At 35.3% G+C, this 17,717-nt stretch overlaps 1 protein-coding gene across 8 annotated transcripts; it reads left to right on the top strand.

The window, feature by feature from the left end:
- Positions 1-1,264: 1,264 nt before the first annotated feature.
- On the top strand, positions 1,265-13,479 carry LOC125872061 (cysteine-tryptophan domain-containing zinc finger protein 7-like). Of its 8 annotated transcripts, none has more exons than XM_049552736.1 (13): positions 1,265-2,061; positions 3,328-3,400; positions 3,484-3,614; positions 3,897-4,292; positions 4,396-5,323; positions 5,413-7,016; positions 7,134-7,282; positions 8,589-8,749; positions 9,428-9,528; positions 9,894-10,518; positions 12,392-12,507; positions 12,590-12,644; positions 13,320-13,479. In XM_049552736.1, the coding sequence occupies exons 1-10, from the start codon at positions 1,984-1,986 to the stop codon at positions 10,086-10,088; spliced, it is 3,816 nt and encodes a 1,271-aa protein (XP_049408693.1). In that variant the 5' UTR covers positions 1,265-1,983; the 3' UTR covers positions 10,089-10,518; positions 12,392-12,507; positions 12,590-12,644; positions 13,320-13,479. The 8 variants fall into 8 exon arrangements, with proteins under 8 accessions (XP_049408693.1, XP_049408692.1, XP_049408685.1 ...); XM_049552735.1 differs by having other exon boundaries at positions 1,266-2,061; positions 9,425-9,528; XM_049552728.1 differs by having other exon boundaries at positions 1,266-2,061; positions 9,368-9,528.
- The last annotated feature ends 4,238 nt before the right edge of the window (positions 13,480-17,717 follow it).

Below are 17,717 nucleotides of genomic sequence, written 5' to 3'. Positions count from 1 at the left end.
TCATGTTAAGCTAATAAATGCCTGATATATCTTTTTATTTATCTTTTATTTACTTAACCACAATTGATTAATGTGTATTTTTATTTTTATTCATAATTCCTTAGGTCAAATTAAAGGGATGCTGGCCTAAAGAATATGAGGGATCACAAGAAGAATATTCAGTGTCATCATCTCTTTTGGGATTTATAATATTGATGATAACAACAAATATATATGGACAAAATTAATTTTGAAAGAGACGTTTTTTTTTATGATTATGAAATCGCTTTAAATAAATCGATTAGCAGGGTTAATAAAGGCATGTAAAAAATTGGAAAAAAATGCTAAGCAGAACAAGACAAGTGAATTAAAACATTTATGAGGTGATTAGGCTATATTTACATCATCAGTATTAGAGAATAGAGATTGAGACTTCATAACTACTAGCTATTACCATCAATCACCTTTGCTATTAGTGACAATGATTATCTTTGTTAATTACGTTACTATTAGTTGCTATTGTATTTATCGCCGTTGTTATTATAATTCTATCCACTGTCATGTCGTTGTTATCATAAACGCCTCTCTGCCACCACTATCAGTCACGCCATCACTGTGATCAATCCTTACCATCAAATATTAATCACCTCCACTATCACAACTAGCACTGCCGTCAACCACCACCAACACCAATATCAATCATCACACAATTTTCAGCCACCATTACACCACCACGAATTACTAACTTCAATCAACTCCATTATCACAATCACTACCATCAATATCAATTTCCACCATCGCTTCAGTGATTACAACACCAACCATCATCACTACAAACCATCTCCACCATCACTTACAAATATAACAGTGTCATTTTTCTTTTATCAAAAATAATGCTTTTATTGAATTTGTATATTTTTCTAATGTTAAATTACTTTTTAAATTTGAATCACATATTTATTATGTCTAAACATAAAATAAATTATGTACTTTTAGATATTAAAAAAATAAACGGTCTCAGTCATTTCATATTTAAATTAAGAAACATATCTTAGTTATTGTAAATTTGTAATGTACATTTAAATTTACACATGCCAAAAATGAAAGGAAAAGTTCAACAGTTTGAGAAGTAGTAAACGACCAACTTTTTACAGTTTAGGTATAAACAAAAATAAAATTATATTACAAAAAAACTATACTTTACAGTTTAAGAAAAAAAAAACAGTTCTTTTTCTTTATTTAGAAAAAAACAGTTAACCATACAAAATGAGAAAAAAAGAAAAGAAGTAAAAGGAGGCTTTTTCTCTCTCTTTCATTTATCTCTCTCTCATCATTTTTGAGCTAAACTGAGATCGCACTAATTTGATCCAATATATATTAGAAATTGAGATACTTTGAGCTTTTCATATACTGTTTTTTTTTTTTTCATATACTGATTTTTTTTTTTGGTGAATTTGTTTTATTGTTTAAAAAGGTCAACTTTGTTGGTAAAAGATTGTTATTTTTTCTACTTTTTTTGATTGGTTGAGCAGAATTTTTTGGGGGTTTTCTGGGTTTTTGCTAGGTTGTAATTGGGTGAAGGAATTTTTATTTTTTAATTTTATGTTGGAGTTGAATTTAGGGATTTGGGGGTTTGAGAATATTCTTGAAATTCCATTTTTATACGATTTTGATTTGGTTCTGGAGCAAGTTTCTGTTTTATTATTTATGGGTTTTTGTTGTTTCATGTTGTAATTTGGTGAATATTTTATTTTTTGTAGTTGAAGTAAGGGGCTTTGAGAGTTTTGAAAGTGTTCTTGAAATTCCATATTTTCTAGGATTTTGATTTGGTTCTGAAGCAAATTTTTCTGGGGTTTTGTTGTACCATGTTGTAATTTGGTGTGGTTGAAGTAAAGGGGATTGAGGGTTTGAAAATTCTTGAAATTCCAGCTTTTGTTGAATGATTTCTGTAGGGAGTGGGATGGAAGAAAGGGGTTAATTTAAGAATTTGGTGTTAGAACAGAGATGAATAAGAATAAATTTGAAGAAGGAGAGACTTGTGATGATTCAACTGTTGACCCTGATATTGCACTCTCATATATTGTATGTTTTTTAACTTCCTTTTTCTTGTTTACTTTCCAAGATTACATTTTTATTAATCAGTGTTACATAGGGATATATGTAGGTAGAAAATGTAGAGAGAACTTCTAATACTTGTGTAATTATTGTCTGTGATGAGCTTAAATGGAGTGACAGGGTTAGTGAGGATTCAGTAAGTTGTAGTTGTTGCTGCAGTAACAGTAGTGGAAAATATATAGGTTGCGGCGAAGCTAGAGTATAGCTTGTTGACCATGATATTGCACTCTCCTATATTGCATGTTTTTTGTCCTTCCTTTTCTTGTTCACTTTCCAAGCTTACATTTTTATTAATCAATGTTACATAGGGATATATGCCAGTAGATATTGTAGAGAGAACTTCTAATACTTGTGTAATAGTTGTCCGAGATGACCTTACATGGAGTGACAGGGTTAGTGAGGAACTGAGGATTCATTAAGGCGTAGTTGTTGTTGCAGTAGTAGTAGTAGATTAAATAGGCTGCATCGGAGCTTGAATATAGCTTGTTGTTTCGGTCAAATCCAGTAGCTTTGGTCCAAATCCTATACTTGTCTCCAAAAAGTTAAGTGAATATGTGCAAATTATTAATTTGGAATCCAGTAACTTAAAAGAACTAGAACCCCGAAATCATAAGCTTCAAATCCTGGCTTCGCTTAACATGGGGAACCAGGCAAGGGTAGAAGTCGGAATTGGACCCATACGGATTGTGTGATAGACTTTAAGCAGTAACACTAGACTATAAGTGTTGGTTAGTGTTACATTTTCTAGCATTGAACTAAGATTTGAACTTCAACTTCTTATAATCAATCATTAACTTTCCCTGTGTCCTGAACTTGATGAGTCCGCCTCGTGATACTTTTCATGAATCCTTTGCTCATTTAACAGTAGACTCGGGTGCCTATGTTGCTTCTTGCTTGTACCATAATAAATCGTAATTTGTTTAGTTTATATTTTAATTTGCTTTGTCTTGATTTTTATGCTTTGCCTAATATTTACTCAAGCCTCAATCAAGCTATAAACTTTTTCATCGCCATGTTTATGCTTTTAATATCAATTTTGTGATTTACCTTACCAAAGAAGTATCATTCTGCATATAATTCTTGCGCCATCTTAGCTTTCTCACTTTTATTTTCAACTGGCTGTCATGTTGAAAGTTGAAACTGATAAAAGAACTTGCTGTTGCAACAGCCCGTTTCATACAATTGTATTATGCACTTTCCAGCTTCTCACATAGCTGTTCTTATTCTTTCAAGGATGAGAAACTCCAAGATGTTTTGGGACATTTTCAAAAGGATTTTGAGGATGGAGTTTCATCTGAGAACTTGGGTATTACAATGGCATATCCTTAGAATCAGAAGTTCGCGGTGGCGTGCCTCGAATTAATGACTTTCGATTTGTATGTGTTGCAGGGTCAAAATTTGGTGGATACGGTTCATTTTTACCTACATACCAGCGATCACCTTCTTGGACTTGTACAAAGACTCCACTAGATGCCTACAACAATAACATATCAATATCACCGAGCAATTTGCGCCCAGAGGTAGCTACTGTTGAGAATATAAATAAGTAAATAAAATTGTGCTCTCTATAATAACGTAAGCTTTTAAATGTGATTGTCACACACTTCCACTGTTCCGCATAGTATCAAAGCAGATAGAGGTCAGATAGAGGTCCTGGGATCGAATTATTGATTAGGCTTTTAGATGAGATAGTCACATACTTCAACTACCTTCTAATGAAGTTGTGTTTTATTAACCAGTACAATTGCTTTCCTCACATATTTCTACTTTGACTAAGCAATATGCATCATCTTGTTATGCAGGGTGGTTGTCGACCCTCATCAGCCTCCTCATCTGCTTCTCTATCAGGAAGGCCCCTAGCATCTTCTGCCTATTCGTCAACAATAGTACCTGCACTGAAGGCTCCAGCAGCTAATGGGAAAACAAATTCAGCTCTGCAACCTACGCAAGATGAAGACTCCACTTCAAGAAGTGAACTAGTCAAGAAGCCAACAAATCTCTCAGGCAAGAAAGCTCCCAAGTTGCATGCGAGAGTTGGTGTTAAAAAATTGTCAACCCAAAAGAAAGCTGAAATCTACAGCGGCCTTGGCCTTGATGTATCTCCATCATCATCGCTGGATGATAGCCCGATAAGCAGTGAAGGCATATCCCATGACCTTAAGGATTCCCGATATGAATCTCCGACAAGTATACTTCAGGTGAATGCTCTCACCCTCTCCTAAAAGCATAAATTTTTTCTTTACATCTCTTCGTCAACTTGACCTTGGGTTCTGCATTTTTTTCGTCCATGTGTTGAGGCAGATTATGACCTCATATCCAATGCATGATGGACTATTGTTATCTCCGCTTTCGGATGATCTGCTTTGCTTGACTGAAAAAGGAAAGCTACGGGGGGAATGTGAATCTGAATGTATGATCCAGGAAAGCCTAGAAACTTCTGTTGCCTTAGTAAATGGAGCTCATTATGCAAATAGGAAATCTTCGGAAGCTAGGAAATGGAAATCTTACAATAAAGATGTTTTAGGAACTGGCTATGGCAATGACAATCAAAATGGTAGCGCAGTGCAATCAAAGGAGGTTGATGTAAATGTTATCACCTGTGAAGAACTTGTTTCTGAGGCATTAAAGCTCCCTCTATTATCTAATCCAAATCATAATGTTGCTGATCCTCTAAAAGATGCTGGCAGAATAAGTGACAGTCCAAGAACAGCCGTTAGGGATAGGGCAACGGAATGCTCATCCTATAAAGCTGGTTCACAGGAAAGTCGTTCACCAGAAATGCTGAAGGTTTCTGATGCTGTCGGTAATAAAAGTTTGGTTGAACATAACTGCTTGATAAAGGAAAGAGTTAATGTTGGAAAAACTGAGAAGCCATGTTCATCCGGGGAGTATCCGATATTGGCTTCAAATGAACCAACTTCCCTTGATGCTTTGCATGCCAGCCAAGACAACTGGGATCATAGTGTACTAGGTATCGATTCCAGTGGGAAGAAAAGATATGGATCAAAAGGTTCGTCAAGTGGAACCAAATTAGACGGCTCACAATCTTCCAACTACGTTATGATGAACCATCAGGAGAACCCGAATTGTAGAACCTCAAGTGGTACTTCTCGTTCAGTGGATAAAAATTGCAACCAACACTCCGGTGTTCCAAATAGCTTAGTTGTAGAGAAGAGGAGACATAAAAACAAAGAGAAGAATATTTCTCATGACAACCACTCTGATGGAGGTATTCATCTTTAGTAGTCACATTTTGAACTTGCTGCAATCGTGAAATTCTGGTATTTATCTTTATTTTCTGTATGGGATGTTTGACAGGTACGAAGGATGCAAATACGAGGAACATAAGTGAGGTGGAATCAGATGTATCTTCCAAAAAAATTATGCGAGAAGATGCACATGATGACGAGAACCAGACCTTCTGCCCTGTTGTTGAAAAGCCTGGATGGAGGTCAAGCAGTAACGTGCCAGGGATGATTCGAGATAAATGTAAGAACAGGGACTCAGAGGATGATTCAAAGAAAGACTTGGTTTCAGCAAAGAACCCAGAAGCCCATATTTCAGAGGTGTCAACGCATAAGGGGAAGTGTGACAATAATGATTCTCTGATTAAGAGAAAAGGGAGAGAACTTCGAGATTCCTTGAGATGTAATCCCCAAGATTCTATGGAAAAAATATGTGATGACATCTCCAGGAAGGAAAAGGTAGCAAGGGTCTCCTTGTCTGACCGGAAGGACACTAGTGCAAGCAAAGGTAGTGTTGGAACAGGTCAAGTTAAAAAGGAACAGCAGGCTGGGCAAGATCTGGATAGTACTCTATCTTTGCAGAGTGTTAAAGTTGCAGATTCTTCACAAAAGGATCTATGCAATTCACGACCTTCTGTTGCTCCCTCTTCAGCCTTTCCCACTTCTAGTCCCAAGAGGTCTTCTGATGGTGAAAATGATGGGTTCTCCAATGAATCCAGTATGGCTAAGAAGGATAATGCCTGCAATGGCAAGAGTTATGATCTATTATCTGAAGCTGATTTAGAGGAGAAAGATGTCCATCGTGAATCAGGTACAAAAGTCAAAGCAAAGACCACGGTTTCTGGTTATGCAACTCAACAGGATACCGATGTAAGTGCAGATCCGTTACGTCAAGCTAGTCAATATGCTTGCAAGACTGGAAACTCAGATCAAGGCTCTGATAAGGAGAGAAAAAATGACCATCAGTTTCAGAATAGTGGGTCTGTGTCAAATAGGAAAAGAGGTTCCTCGTCACGGCGTAAAGAGAAGAATCGGGCTCCAAAATCTGATTCTGACCAACGTAAGACCAAAGATACTGATATCTTAAATTTATCTTCAGATCAAATGCCATTTGATGAAGAGAAGACGGCTCCAGGAAAAAATAAGTCTCAGGAGAAATCTGTTGTTGGTTCAGATAGATTAAAAAAGAGTTCTAAGAAGGATCCTTCTGGAAAATTATTGGAAAAAAATGTTAAAGGAGATAATGAATCAAGATTTGTTCATCGTGATAATGCAGAAGTTCGATCGGATGATGTGGCCCGCCTGGATAAAAGGCAGGCTACACTACCTGATCGAGCTGATCAGAGATCATCTAAGGTCGTTTCCAACAAAAGTGAGCAGATTAACGTCTCTTCCAAGTCTCCTTCAACAAGAGATCAGAATGAGACAGCTGTATTTAAAGAGCCAGTTCCTGGATCTGAAAGGGAAAATGGCAATGCTTTTGAAAGGGAAAGGTCAAATGCTTCAAGACAGGGTAAAAAAGCTAAAAGCCACCATGGAAATCTACCTAATAATACTGCTAATAAGGTCAGGGATCAAGATGTTCCTAGTCCTGTTCGGAAGGATTCATCAAGTCAAGCTGCTACAAATGCCATAAAAGAAGCCACAAACCTTAAACACCTGGCAGATCGTCTCAAGGTTAAAAGAATTTACACTTACGTCCAAAGAAAGGAGGGGACAAAATATGGTGGATATACTTTATTATTTGTTTCATTTATTTATTTATGTTGGCATAACTTTGGCTATTTGTTTCAGAATTCTGGATCAAGCGAAAGTACGGGTATCTATTTCCAAGCGGCATTAAAGTTTCTCCATGGCGCCTCCTTACTAGAATTAGACAGCTCCAAGCATGGTGAACAGAACCAGTCAAGGAGCATCTATAGCAGCACTGCAAAACTCTGCCAGTGAGTTCCCTCTTAATTTGAACATTCATTCATTGAGATGACATGCAAAAAACGGTTGCAAGCATGAATGTATTGTGTTAGAAAAGATTGTAGAGTATTTATTATTCCTACATGCCTAAGTTCTTAGGGTCTGAGACACGTCTGCAGCATACTCAATGGAGTCGTTCATGTAAATCTCCCATTAAAGACCCAGTCTGGCCAAGTATGAAGTGTCTCAGCAACTCTTAGCAAATGGCATGCTGTTGAAATAGCAAATAATGCCCCTAACTCAGACCTTTCCCCTAAATAGCATTCTTTTACTCCCTCCATTTCAATTTGTTTGTCCTACTTTCCTTTTTAGTCCGTTTAAAAAGAGGTCTCTTTTCTTTTTTCGGCAACTCTTTGATTTCAACTTTCCACATGGCATGTTTAAGACCACATGATTAAATGACATTTTGGTACATTCTGCACATCTTTAGATTCAAAAGTCTTCTTTATTTCTTAAACTCCGTGCCAAGTTAAAATGAGACAAACTAATTGAAATAGAGGGTGTATAATTTTGAGTCTTTATTTGACTTATAAGAATGAAGTTTCAAAATTACAGAATTTTCCTTGACACTATGTTTTCCCATTCTTTACATTTATGAAGGATCTAAGAATAATTGAAGATTTGGATTTTCTTGAAGCCACACTAGCTGTAAAATTTGGTTGATATGTTTTTGATTGTACTGTATTAGCTACTTTATAAGTGTTGAACTTGTTAGCATATTCTTCTCTTGTTGACAGCAACTTTAGCAGCCAGATATAACAGTACAATTTTAGTGCTATGAAAAAATCTAATCCAAAGTTGTGTGTTTCAGTTTATATTCAGTTATACCTCATATAATTTTTGGATGCAATTTCTTTCACTGGTGTCATGTATTATGAAAAACTTTGTGACCTAATCTACAACAACAACATACCTTGTGTAATCCCACAAAGTGGGGTACACAAACCTTACCCCACCTTGGAGGTAGAGAGGCTATTCCTACAGATACTCGGCTCTTTGTGACCTAATCTATTCTTCTGAATATGATTAGTGCTTTTCAACTTCCACTTTTTGAAGAGATGTCTGTGAGGCCAAGGTTTATGGTGCTTTTGTACTCAATTGGAAGAGCAAATTGGGTAGTACTTTTCAAACATGTGGAATTTATGCTACTTATGGATAATCATATATAGTTTGTTGTATTTTCGATATCAGTTGTTCCAATTTAATGAAAAACTTGACCTACCATCTGAAATGTCAACAAGGATGTATGTTGATTGTTAGTCCTTCTTATGTGCATAGGTTTTGTGGTCATGAATATGAGAAATTGAGAGACATGGCAGCTGCCGCACTTGCCTATAAATGCATGGAGGTTGCATACATGCGAGTAATTTATTCTTCACAGTCCGATGCAAACAGATACAGAAATGAGTTACAAACAGCTCTACAAATTTTTCCTCCAGGTAATCTGGATTGAGATGTCTGGGAAATCTACATTTCATATCTTGGTGCTTCTTTAGGCCACTACTTTAACTTTTGATATTACTAATCTGCTCTTCGATGGTTACTCAATGAACATGTCAAATGATTTCTTGTTTTACTCCATAATCATCACGTGTACGTATTGGCTAATGCATATTTACACTTCTGTCCTACTAGTCGGGGAAGTACGGCATATGTCAAAATTAGTGATATCCACTGTTGATGAACAGAATTTCTCAGGGAAGAAAGCATTAGTATAAAATATGAGTACTGGAAATAGTTAAACTAGTTAGAATGTGTTACAACCATATTTCTCTTATGAGGATGAGCTGCATTGGACTTTTCTTCTTAATGGTTATTACTCTTACCGAAGGGGACCGTTTGCGTAATTGGTAAAGTTGTTTCCATGTGACTAGGAGGTCACGGGTTCGAGCTGTGGAACAGCCTCTTGCAGAAATGCAGGGTAAGGCCGCGTTCAATAGACTCTTGTAGTCCGGCCCTTCCCTGGACCCCACGCATAGCGGGGGCCTTGTGCACCGGGCTGCCCCGTTTTTATTTTTTTCGTTATTACTCTTACCAGACTCATTATTATATAATAGGTGAGTCTCCTTTCTCTTCTATCTCTGATGTTGACAATTTGAACAATCCAACAATAGTAGACATGGCTGCATCGGCAAAAGTTGTTGGTTCTCCTCAAGTAGCGGGAACTCATGTTATCTCAGCAGGAAATGGTTCTAGCTTCACGCAGCTAATCAACTTGGTAAGTAGACATATCTTATCATTTTAATGATGAACCAACACCTCAATTAAAGAAATATTTTGTGATAACTAACACTGTGATTAGATAGAATAATTGCCTAAAGAACGGTAAGGCAAAATTAGCTGTTTGAACCAACATTCATTAGGCTTCATCATCTTTCTTCCAAGGGATTGAACTTTGTTTTCCTGTCCCCTTAATTGTTATCTACCATTTTATTTGGGTAAAGGACATGAAAAAAGGCTTACTTGTCAAAACCTTTTTCCATAAATATCCGTTAAGAACTCAGGTTCTAGGTTCTGAATTTTTGATAGTTTGACTATGCAATGTTGTTTCAATTTTCTAACATATAGTTTTGTTATTTACAGGCACAGGCTGTTAATTTTGCTATGGAGGCCTCCAGGAAATCACGTGTTGCTTTTGCAGCTGTTTATCCAGGGCCGGGAGATTCACAATGTAAAGAAGGGGCATTATCTGTTAAGAAGGCCCTTGATTTCAACTTCCAGGATGTGGATGGATTATTGCGTCTTGTGCGGGTCGCCATGGAAGCTATCAGCCATTAGAGTGCAAGCTGTTGTTGAAATTGTCCACTTTTTGGAACATAGTTTTGTACCCACTCTCCATTACTGTCAGTTGAGCAAGTAAAAAAGAGGATCTCTTGGTTGGAGTTGCGGATGGATTTTGCTATATCATCTCCCAAAGTTTATCTTATCAATGCTCCTGTACACCTCCACAGTAATACCTGAATTTTACTGTTTGTAAGATATTTTAGCAGAGGGGAGTCTTGGAATAACGGTAAAGTTGTCTCTATGTGACATGAACTGGGTTCAAGCCTAGGAATCAACCACTGATAAGCATCAGGGCAGGCTGCCTACAACACACCCCTTGCAGAGTGGTCCTTCTCCGGACCCTGTGTGAACATGGGATGCTTCATACACTGGGCTGTCAGAAATTCACATCATTCAGTTGCCCGTTACTTGTCCTGCTGACTTGGTAAGATGAGCATCCGTATCTGTGTTAAATAAGTTTCCTCAGGGGTCCTACTCTTAGACCAGATTACCTTTTTCTCAGGTACATAAGAAACTGAGATAACTTGTTGGTTTTGACACAGAAGGAAAGATGTTGGGAGTTTTACTTCAAGGAAAGTGCAGAAGTATAATGTAACCAATAAATATGCTTCACATGGATTGTTGATTAGAGGACGAGGAGTTACTATACCTTCTCCCTGTAAGTCGATTGCCCACAGCTGAATTCTATTAGCAAAACAAGAGACATATTTGCCTAATATGTCTTTGGTTTTGTTGCAGCTCTACTTTTTGCAGATAGGTTACTTGGCTACTTTGCAGTTTCACCTCTTCATTTGGTTAGAACTCCACTATTTCTTCTTTAATGGGAGTTTATCATATCATATCATCATCATCATCATATTATACTAAATGTGGGAAGAATTTTAGGGATGCTTAGATTATGATTTTACCCTTACATTAAATATAAATGTTATAAATTATTTAATAAATTACATAGTAAATAGTAAATCATCATATTAGTACATGAATCGACCACCATAAAGTCTCTTGAATGTGTATTCTTTGTATTAATTTTATATTGTTAGACTAAATTCATGAATTTTTCGTTTTGTACATCTTCCTATATATATAAAATAATAAAGTTGAAAATAGAAAAAGTGATGTGACACCTCTCTATGGTCAGTATTAATATTTATCTATTTTGTCAATTTTTTGTATTTTTCCTTCATTTCCTCTACATAATCAATTAGTTAAACGGATTTTAAAAAAATCTCATAAAGTATATGTTCATTGAAATAAAACCCACATAACATAGTAATAACTGAAACCCGCAATAAAGCCTAAATAGTCTCAATTATTATGATACAGTTTTTTTCATATTCTTTATTGAAAGCCACTAAAAATAGTTTCTAATTATTTTGTTTAGTGGTACGTATTTCACATCATTATATATCTTTTTTAATGTAGAAATTGATATATGGAGAAAATGGATGCAGTTGTGGCTACTTGGCTTCCAGGAACTGAAGGCCAAAGGTATTGCTGATGTTTTGGTGACTATGGATTAACTGTTTAACTCGGGCGTGCTTGGTTCAAGAGAGTCGATCAACTTCCAATGAATGTTGGCGATCCACACTATGATCCTTTGTTCCCTTTCAGGTTCGGGCGAAAGGAGAAAAACATGATTCAAGTGAAGGAATTTTTGTACAAGAAAAGCTTCATAATATATGGTTTTGAGAGTTCTTGGTAGACTAGCAAGCAAAGATAAAAAAATAAATGAGTAAAATTATCATAAAAGCAAGTATCTGGTTATTTTCTTGTCCATTTTGTTGTAAATATATTCCTTGAGTTTCATATAATATAATATTACTATCCAATATGTTTCTTTTGAAAAATAAAGTAATAATATTTGTTATATTTATTGTATTATTATATTTTCGTTTGACTTGAAAATCAAGGCTCTTGAATAGTGATTTTGACAAGTGGAAAGACCCTAAATGAAAAGTTTACAATAAATAAGAGCAGAACTTTTGAATAGATTGTGTTTGAACTGCATAGTCCTTTTGAATCAAAGATGGTATTAATAAAATATTCTCTATTTGTTAGACGGTGATGGTATGTATGTGCTATTTTTTTTAATAAGGAGTATATAAGTTCTAAATCGCAAAATTGAAGGGCATTTGCACTTTTATATGTAGCATTCTTACCGTGGTGAATTTAAATGTGTTNATGAGCATCCGTATCTGTGTTAAATAAGTTTCCTCAGGGGTCCTACTCTTAGACCAGATTACCTTTTTCTCAGGTACATAAGAAACTGAGATAACTTGTTGGTTTTGACACAGAAGGAAAGATGTTGGGAGTTTTACTTCAAGGAAAGTGCAGAAGTATAATGTAACCAATAAATATGCTTCACATGGATTGTTGATTAGAGGACGAGGAGTTACTATACCTTCTCCCTGTAAGTCGATTGCCCACAGCTGAATTCTACAGGCAAAACCAGAGAGATATTTGCCTAATATGTCTTGGTTTGTTTGTTGCAGCTCTACTTTTTGCAGATAGCTTACTTGGCTACTTGCAGTTTCACCTCTTCATTTGGTTAGAACTCCATTATTTCTTCTTTCATATGAGTTTATCAAATCATATATCATCATATATCATCTTATATATAATAATAATAATCATATCATGTATCATATATCATCATATATATTTTATATTTTATATATATATATATTAAAAGTGGGAAGCCTCAAGTTGCAAAGTTGAATTACCATTTTATCCCTATACTAAATTAAAATATTATAAAATATCTAATTAATTAAATATTTAATATGCCTAAATTGCTAAGTTGATTCACTTATTGTTGAAATAAAGTAGGAGAATGAAGAGTTGTAAAAATAATTAATTATAAAGTTACGAAAAAGCTATTAGAGAAACTTTTCGTTTCTCTATCTGATCAGTTTTAGGTGTAATTTTTATCATACTGTGTATTAATACCACACCTCCACTATCTCAACATTAATCTTCCTACACTCTTAAGAAATTAATGGCATGATTATGATACCTTTTGATTTTACTCAATGATGTCCTATAAATTGTGGTATTTGACACAACAATACACTTTGAAGAGACTTAGGTACACTTTGGAAGAAATAAAAAAAAACTTTGTCTATATTTCTATTGTTTTTATCCTTTAGTATTAATATCACTTTTAGCTTCAGTTCATAACACTGATCACTTATTCTCTTTATATTCGTTTGTTGTTTACAGAAAGGAAATGTGTACAAATTGTTAGATCTTCTAATGGAGTTTACAATGAAAGAAGGGATCGAGGTTGAAATCAATCTTTAAAAGAACAAGTTGGACTTTAAGCAACTTTATTGATAACCATGATCATTTTCATGTTCTATGAAATTACATTATTCCTATATTTGTTATTTCCTTTTTTTTTTTTAATCAGATTTGATATTTCAAATCCTTGAATGAATTCTACTGTAACGGTTTGTTCATTATGATAATTTATTTTAATATTATGTTGACATTAGATATTATTGTACGAAAATGCTTTGTTTGGGACCTAAAGCCGGTGATTTCTTCATAGTTAAAGCTTTGAACATCTAGATTATATATATTGGAAGCTCATATATCTATATTACCTTAAAAGCATGAACTCCTAACTTGAATGTTAAATTACTATAATATCCTTAACTTAGATTGTGACTTTTTCGATGAGTTGTGACCTTTTCGATAAGTTGTGACTTTTTTCAAAGGGTTGTGATTTTTCGATGAGTTGTGACTTTTCCAAAGATTTGTGACTTTTCCGATAAGTTGTTACTTTTTCCAAAGGGTTGTGATTTTTCGATAAGTTGTGACTTTTCCAAAGAGTTGGGACTTTTTCAATAAGTTGTGACTTTTTCAAAGGGTTGTGACTTCTCGAAAAGGTCATGACTTTTCAGATAAGACACAAAAAACATTTTTCATACTACTCTTTGTTGACTATAAATAGAGGGGCTTCCTCTCATTTTTCAACCACAATTTTTTCTAATCTTCTACTCTTCTTCTTCTTGAATTTTAAAAAAATTCATGTGATTTGGTGTCATTGAGTAAATTCGAAGTTCAGCGGAATATAAGGTACCACTATTCTGATGAAGTAAATTCTTCTATCCTAAGAAGGTATATTCCATAACCACGAGTACTTGAGGAAAATAATTTTGATGGTATAATAATAATTTTTTTACTTAATATATACATTAATATGTAATTTTCCAATATATCAAGTTAACACGATGTAGTCTAAATACATTTGTTTTTGTTAATAATTTCTCTTGTGATGTAGATATATGCTTCTGAGTAACTATTTCCAAAATTATTGGGCTTCTTAAGAGTTAAATAATTGTCATGATTTATTTTTTTGATGTTCAAGACAAAAGAGTCTGTAATATTATTTTGTGCAAAACATATTATTCAAATCGTCGCTTGATTAAGCAATATAATTTACTATGCCATATATTTTCTGAATTGGTAATCACGTGCAACACACGTGTTGAAAAATTAGTATATATATATATAAGTTATTTTTTATTTTTATGTATAAGTATTATTATTTAAAATTTTTTCCTTGTTATCATATTAAATATCATATTTTTTCCTGTTGTTTTCAACACGTCATGAGATCAAAAGAGAATTATTAAGAAATTGCAATCGAAGTTTGTAATTGAAGATGTTTTGATCTAATATATATACTGAACATTTAACACAATATACCGTTTGATGCAATGTTAATTAATTTTGTTTAGCTTTGGTTTGTTGAGAAACTCCATTAATGAGAGTTGAGAAAGCTTAGAGAGAGTTTGAGGGAATGAACCAAAATCTTATTCATTCAATCACACGCTAATTACATGTATATATACAAGTATGAGTTGACATAGCTTGACAGCTGTAATTCCTAACTAACAAAGATGCTTTTCTAACTAACTTTATACAACTAACTAATCAATTCTAGAATATAGTTAATTAACTATGTCTTCAACACTCCCCCTCAAGCTAAGAAATTGAAAAATATGTTTTTCATTCCAAGCTTGTCGACCAGTGCATCATGTTGTGGCTTGCATAATCCTTTAGTTAGAAGGTCTGCTTGCTGTTCTCTTGTTCCAATGTGTTGTGTCTGAATTAGCCCTTCTAGTATTTTCTCTCTAACAAAGTGACAATCTATGTCAAAATGTTTTGTTCTCTCATGGAAGATTGGATGAGCTGCTATTTGGATTGCAGCTTTGCTGTCACAGAATAATCTCACAGGTAACTTGACTTCTACTCCTAGCTCCTTGAATAAACCTTTCAGCCATACTATCTCAGCTACTGTAGAGGCCATGCTTCTGAATTCTGCCTCAGCAGAGCTTCTTGAAACTGTGCTTTGCTTCTTTGATTTCCAGGAAACCACAGCATTTCCCAGTTTTACTATGTATCCAGTCACTGATCTCCTGGTTTCAACACATGCTCCCCAGTCTGAATCATAATAGGCTACCAAAGTTGACTCTTTAGTACTTGGCATAAACAAACCAAGGTCTGTTGTTCCCTTTATATACCTTACCACTCTAAGTGCTACTTCCATATGATACTGTTTTGGAGAGTGCATATATTGGCTAAGTACCTGAACAACAAAGGCTATATCAGGCCTTGTCATTGTTAGGGATAGAAGCCTTGCTACTAGTCTTTGGTATTTTCCGTAATCATCAAGAGCCACATCTTCTGCATCATTCTTTCTGCCAGTGCATTCATCAAATACAGTAGATGTTAACTTATGATTGAACTCTAAGGGAGTATATGCAGGCTTACATCCAGCTAATCCAGTTCAGATACAAGTCCAAGTGCATACTTCCTTTGATTCATAAGTATCCCTCCTCCTGTCCTAGAGAATTAAATCCCAATGAAGTATTTCAACTCTCCAAGATCCTTCATTTTGAACTTATGTTGCAGGTTCTTTCTTGTTTGTTGTATGAGTTTTAAATTGCTTCCAGTAATGAGGAGATCATCAACATACACAAGAATAACAAGAAGATCAGTTCCTATGTTCTGTGTAAATAAGGAGTAATCATAGTGAGATTGTGCAAATCCCATATCAATCAGTGCCTTGGTAAGTTTCAGATTGCACTGTCTTGGTGCTTGCTTTAGTCCATATAAGGACTTATGAAGTTTGCAGACCATGAGTTTCTTCTTCTGGTTTGCAAAACCCTCAGGAATATCCATGTACACCTCCTCAGTAAGATCACCTTGAAGAAAGGCATTGTGCACATCCATTTGGAAAATAAACCAGCCACAAGAAGCAACTAAAGCCACAACAGATCTGACTGTAACTATCTTTGCCACAGGAGAAAAGTCTCACAGTAGTCAAGACCTTCCTGTTGACTATACCTCTTAGCTACTAGCCTTGCCTTGTACCTCTCAGAAGCTTGATATTTGACCTTGAAAACCCATTTACACCCAGTAGGAATCATAGAAGCAGGAAGAGGTACAATAGACCAGGTGCCATTATCCTCTAGTGCAGTAATTTCAGCTCTCATAGCCTCTACCCAATGGGTGCCTGACAAGCTTCCAAGTAAGTATTGGGTTCAGTGATGGAAGAGTAAGCAACAAGGGAACCTCTGTATAAAGGAGATAATCTAGAGTCGGATATATATTGAGAAATAGGATACAAGCAAGCATTTCTGGCTGTAGGTGTAACATAAGAGTCCAACCAGACTGCTGGTTTGGAATGCCTAGATGATCTCCTAGGTTGAATATGAGATAATGGTTCTGAGGATACATTTATAGATGAAGACAGTGGGAGAACTGGACTCAGAACCTGTAAGAGAAGGCTGATGAGTTAGTGGAGTGGAGCTGGTTGTATCAGTGAATGAACTATCAAGAAGAATAAGAGTAGGAAACAAAGGAGCAGGTGCAGACTCAAAGATCCTTGAAAGGGAAGACTTCTTCCTTAAACACAGTATCCCTACTTACAAAAAAAGATTTTGAACCTAAGGCATATAGCACATATCCCTTTTGAGAGGAAGAGTAACCCATGAGTATAGCAGGAATAACTCTAGGTGCAAATTTGTCAAGTGTCTTTGGATCAGTTGCATAGCATAAACTACCAAACATTCTAAAATGATTAAAACCTGGAGACTGACCAAACAACTTTTCAAATGGAGAACAACCCTTTAACAACATGGAAGGCAATCTAATAAGAATATATACAGCTGTAGTCACACAACATCCCCAAAACTTAAGAGGTATACCAGCCTGGAACCTCAATGCTCTAGCCATATCAAGAATGGATCTATGTTTCCTCTCAACTACTCCATTCTGTTGACGAGAATAGACACAGGAACTTTGATGAATAATCCCATTTGCTTTGAACAAATCATCTACTTGAGAGTTAAAGAACTCAGTTCCATTGTCTGTTCTCACACACTTGACAGCCAAACCAAATTGAGTTTTAACTATGCATAGAAAATGTTGTAACACAGTAATAGTATCTGATTTGGTATGCATTAAAAAGATCCAGGTATATCTTGACATATCATCCACCAATGTTAAGAAATATCTTTTCCCATCATGATTAGGAACTCTGTAAGGTCCCCAGACATCACCATGTACAATATCAAAAGCAGAGATAGAAGTAGAAACACTAGT

This window comes from Solanum stenotomum, chromosome 8 (assembly GCF_019186545.1).
Source record: "Solanum stenotomum isolate F172 chromosome 8, ASM1918654v1, whole genome shotgun sequence".
NCBI lineage: Eukaryota > Viridiplantae > Streptophyta > Magnoliopsida > Solanales > Solanaceae > Solanum > Solanum stenotomum.
This window is presented reverse-complemented; position numbering and strand designations above follow the sequence as displayed.

Coding starts and splice junctions, on each gene's coding strand:
- LOC125872061 (XM_049552728.1), top strand. CDS start 1,984: ATGAATAAGAATAAATTTGAAGAAGGAGAGACTTGTGATGATTCAACT. Junction 4,293..4,395: donor CTCCGACAAGTATACTTCAG/GTGAATGCTCTC, acceptor GTGTTGAGGCAG/ATTATGACCTCATATCCAAT. Junction 5,324..5,412: donor TGACAACCACTCTGATGGAG/GTATTCATCTTT, acceptor GATGTTTGACAG/GTACGAAGGATGCAAATACG.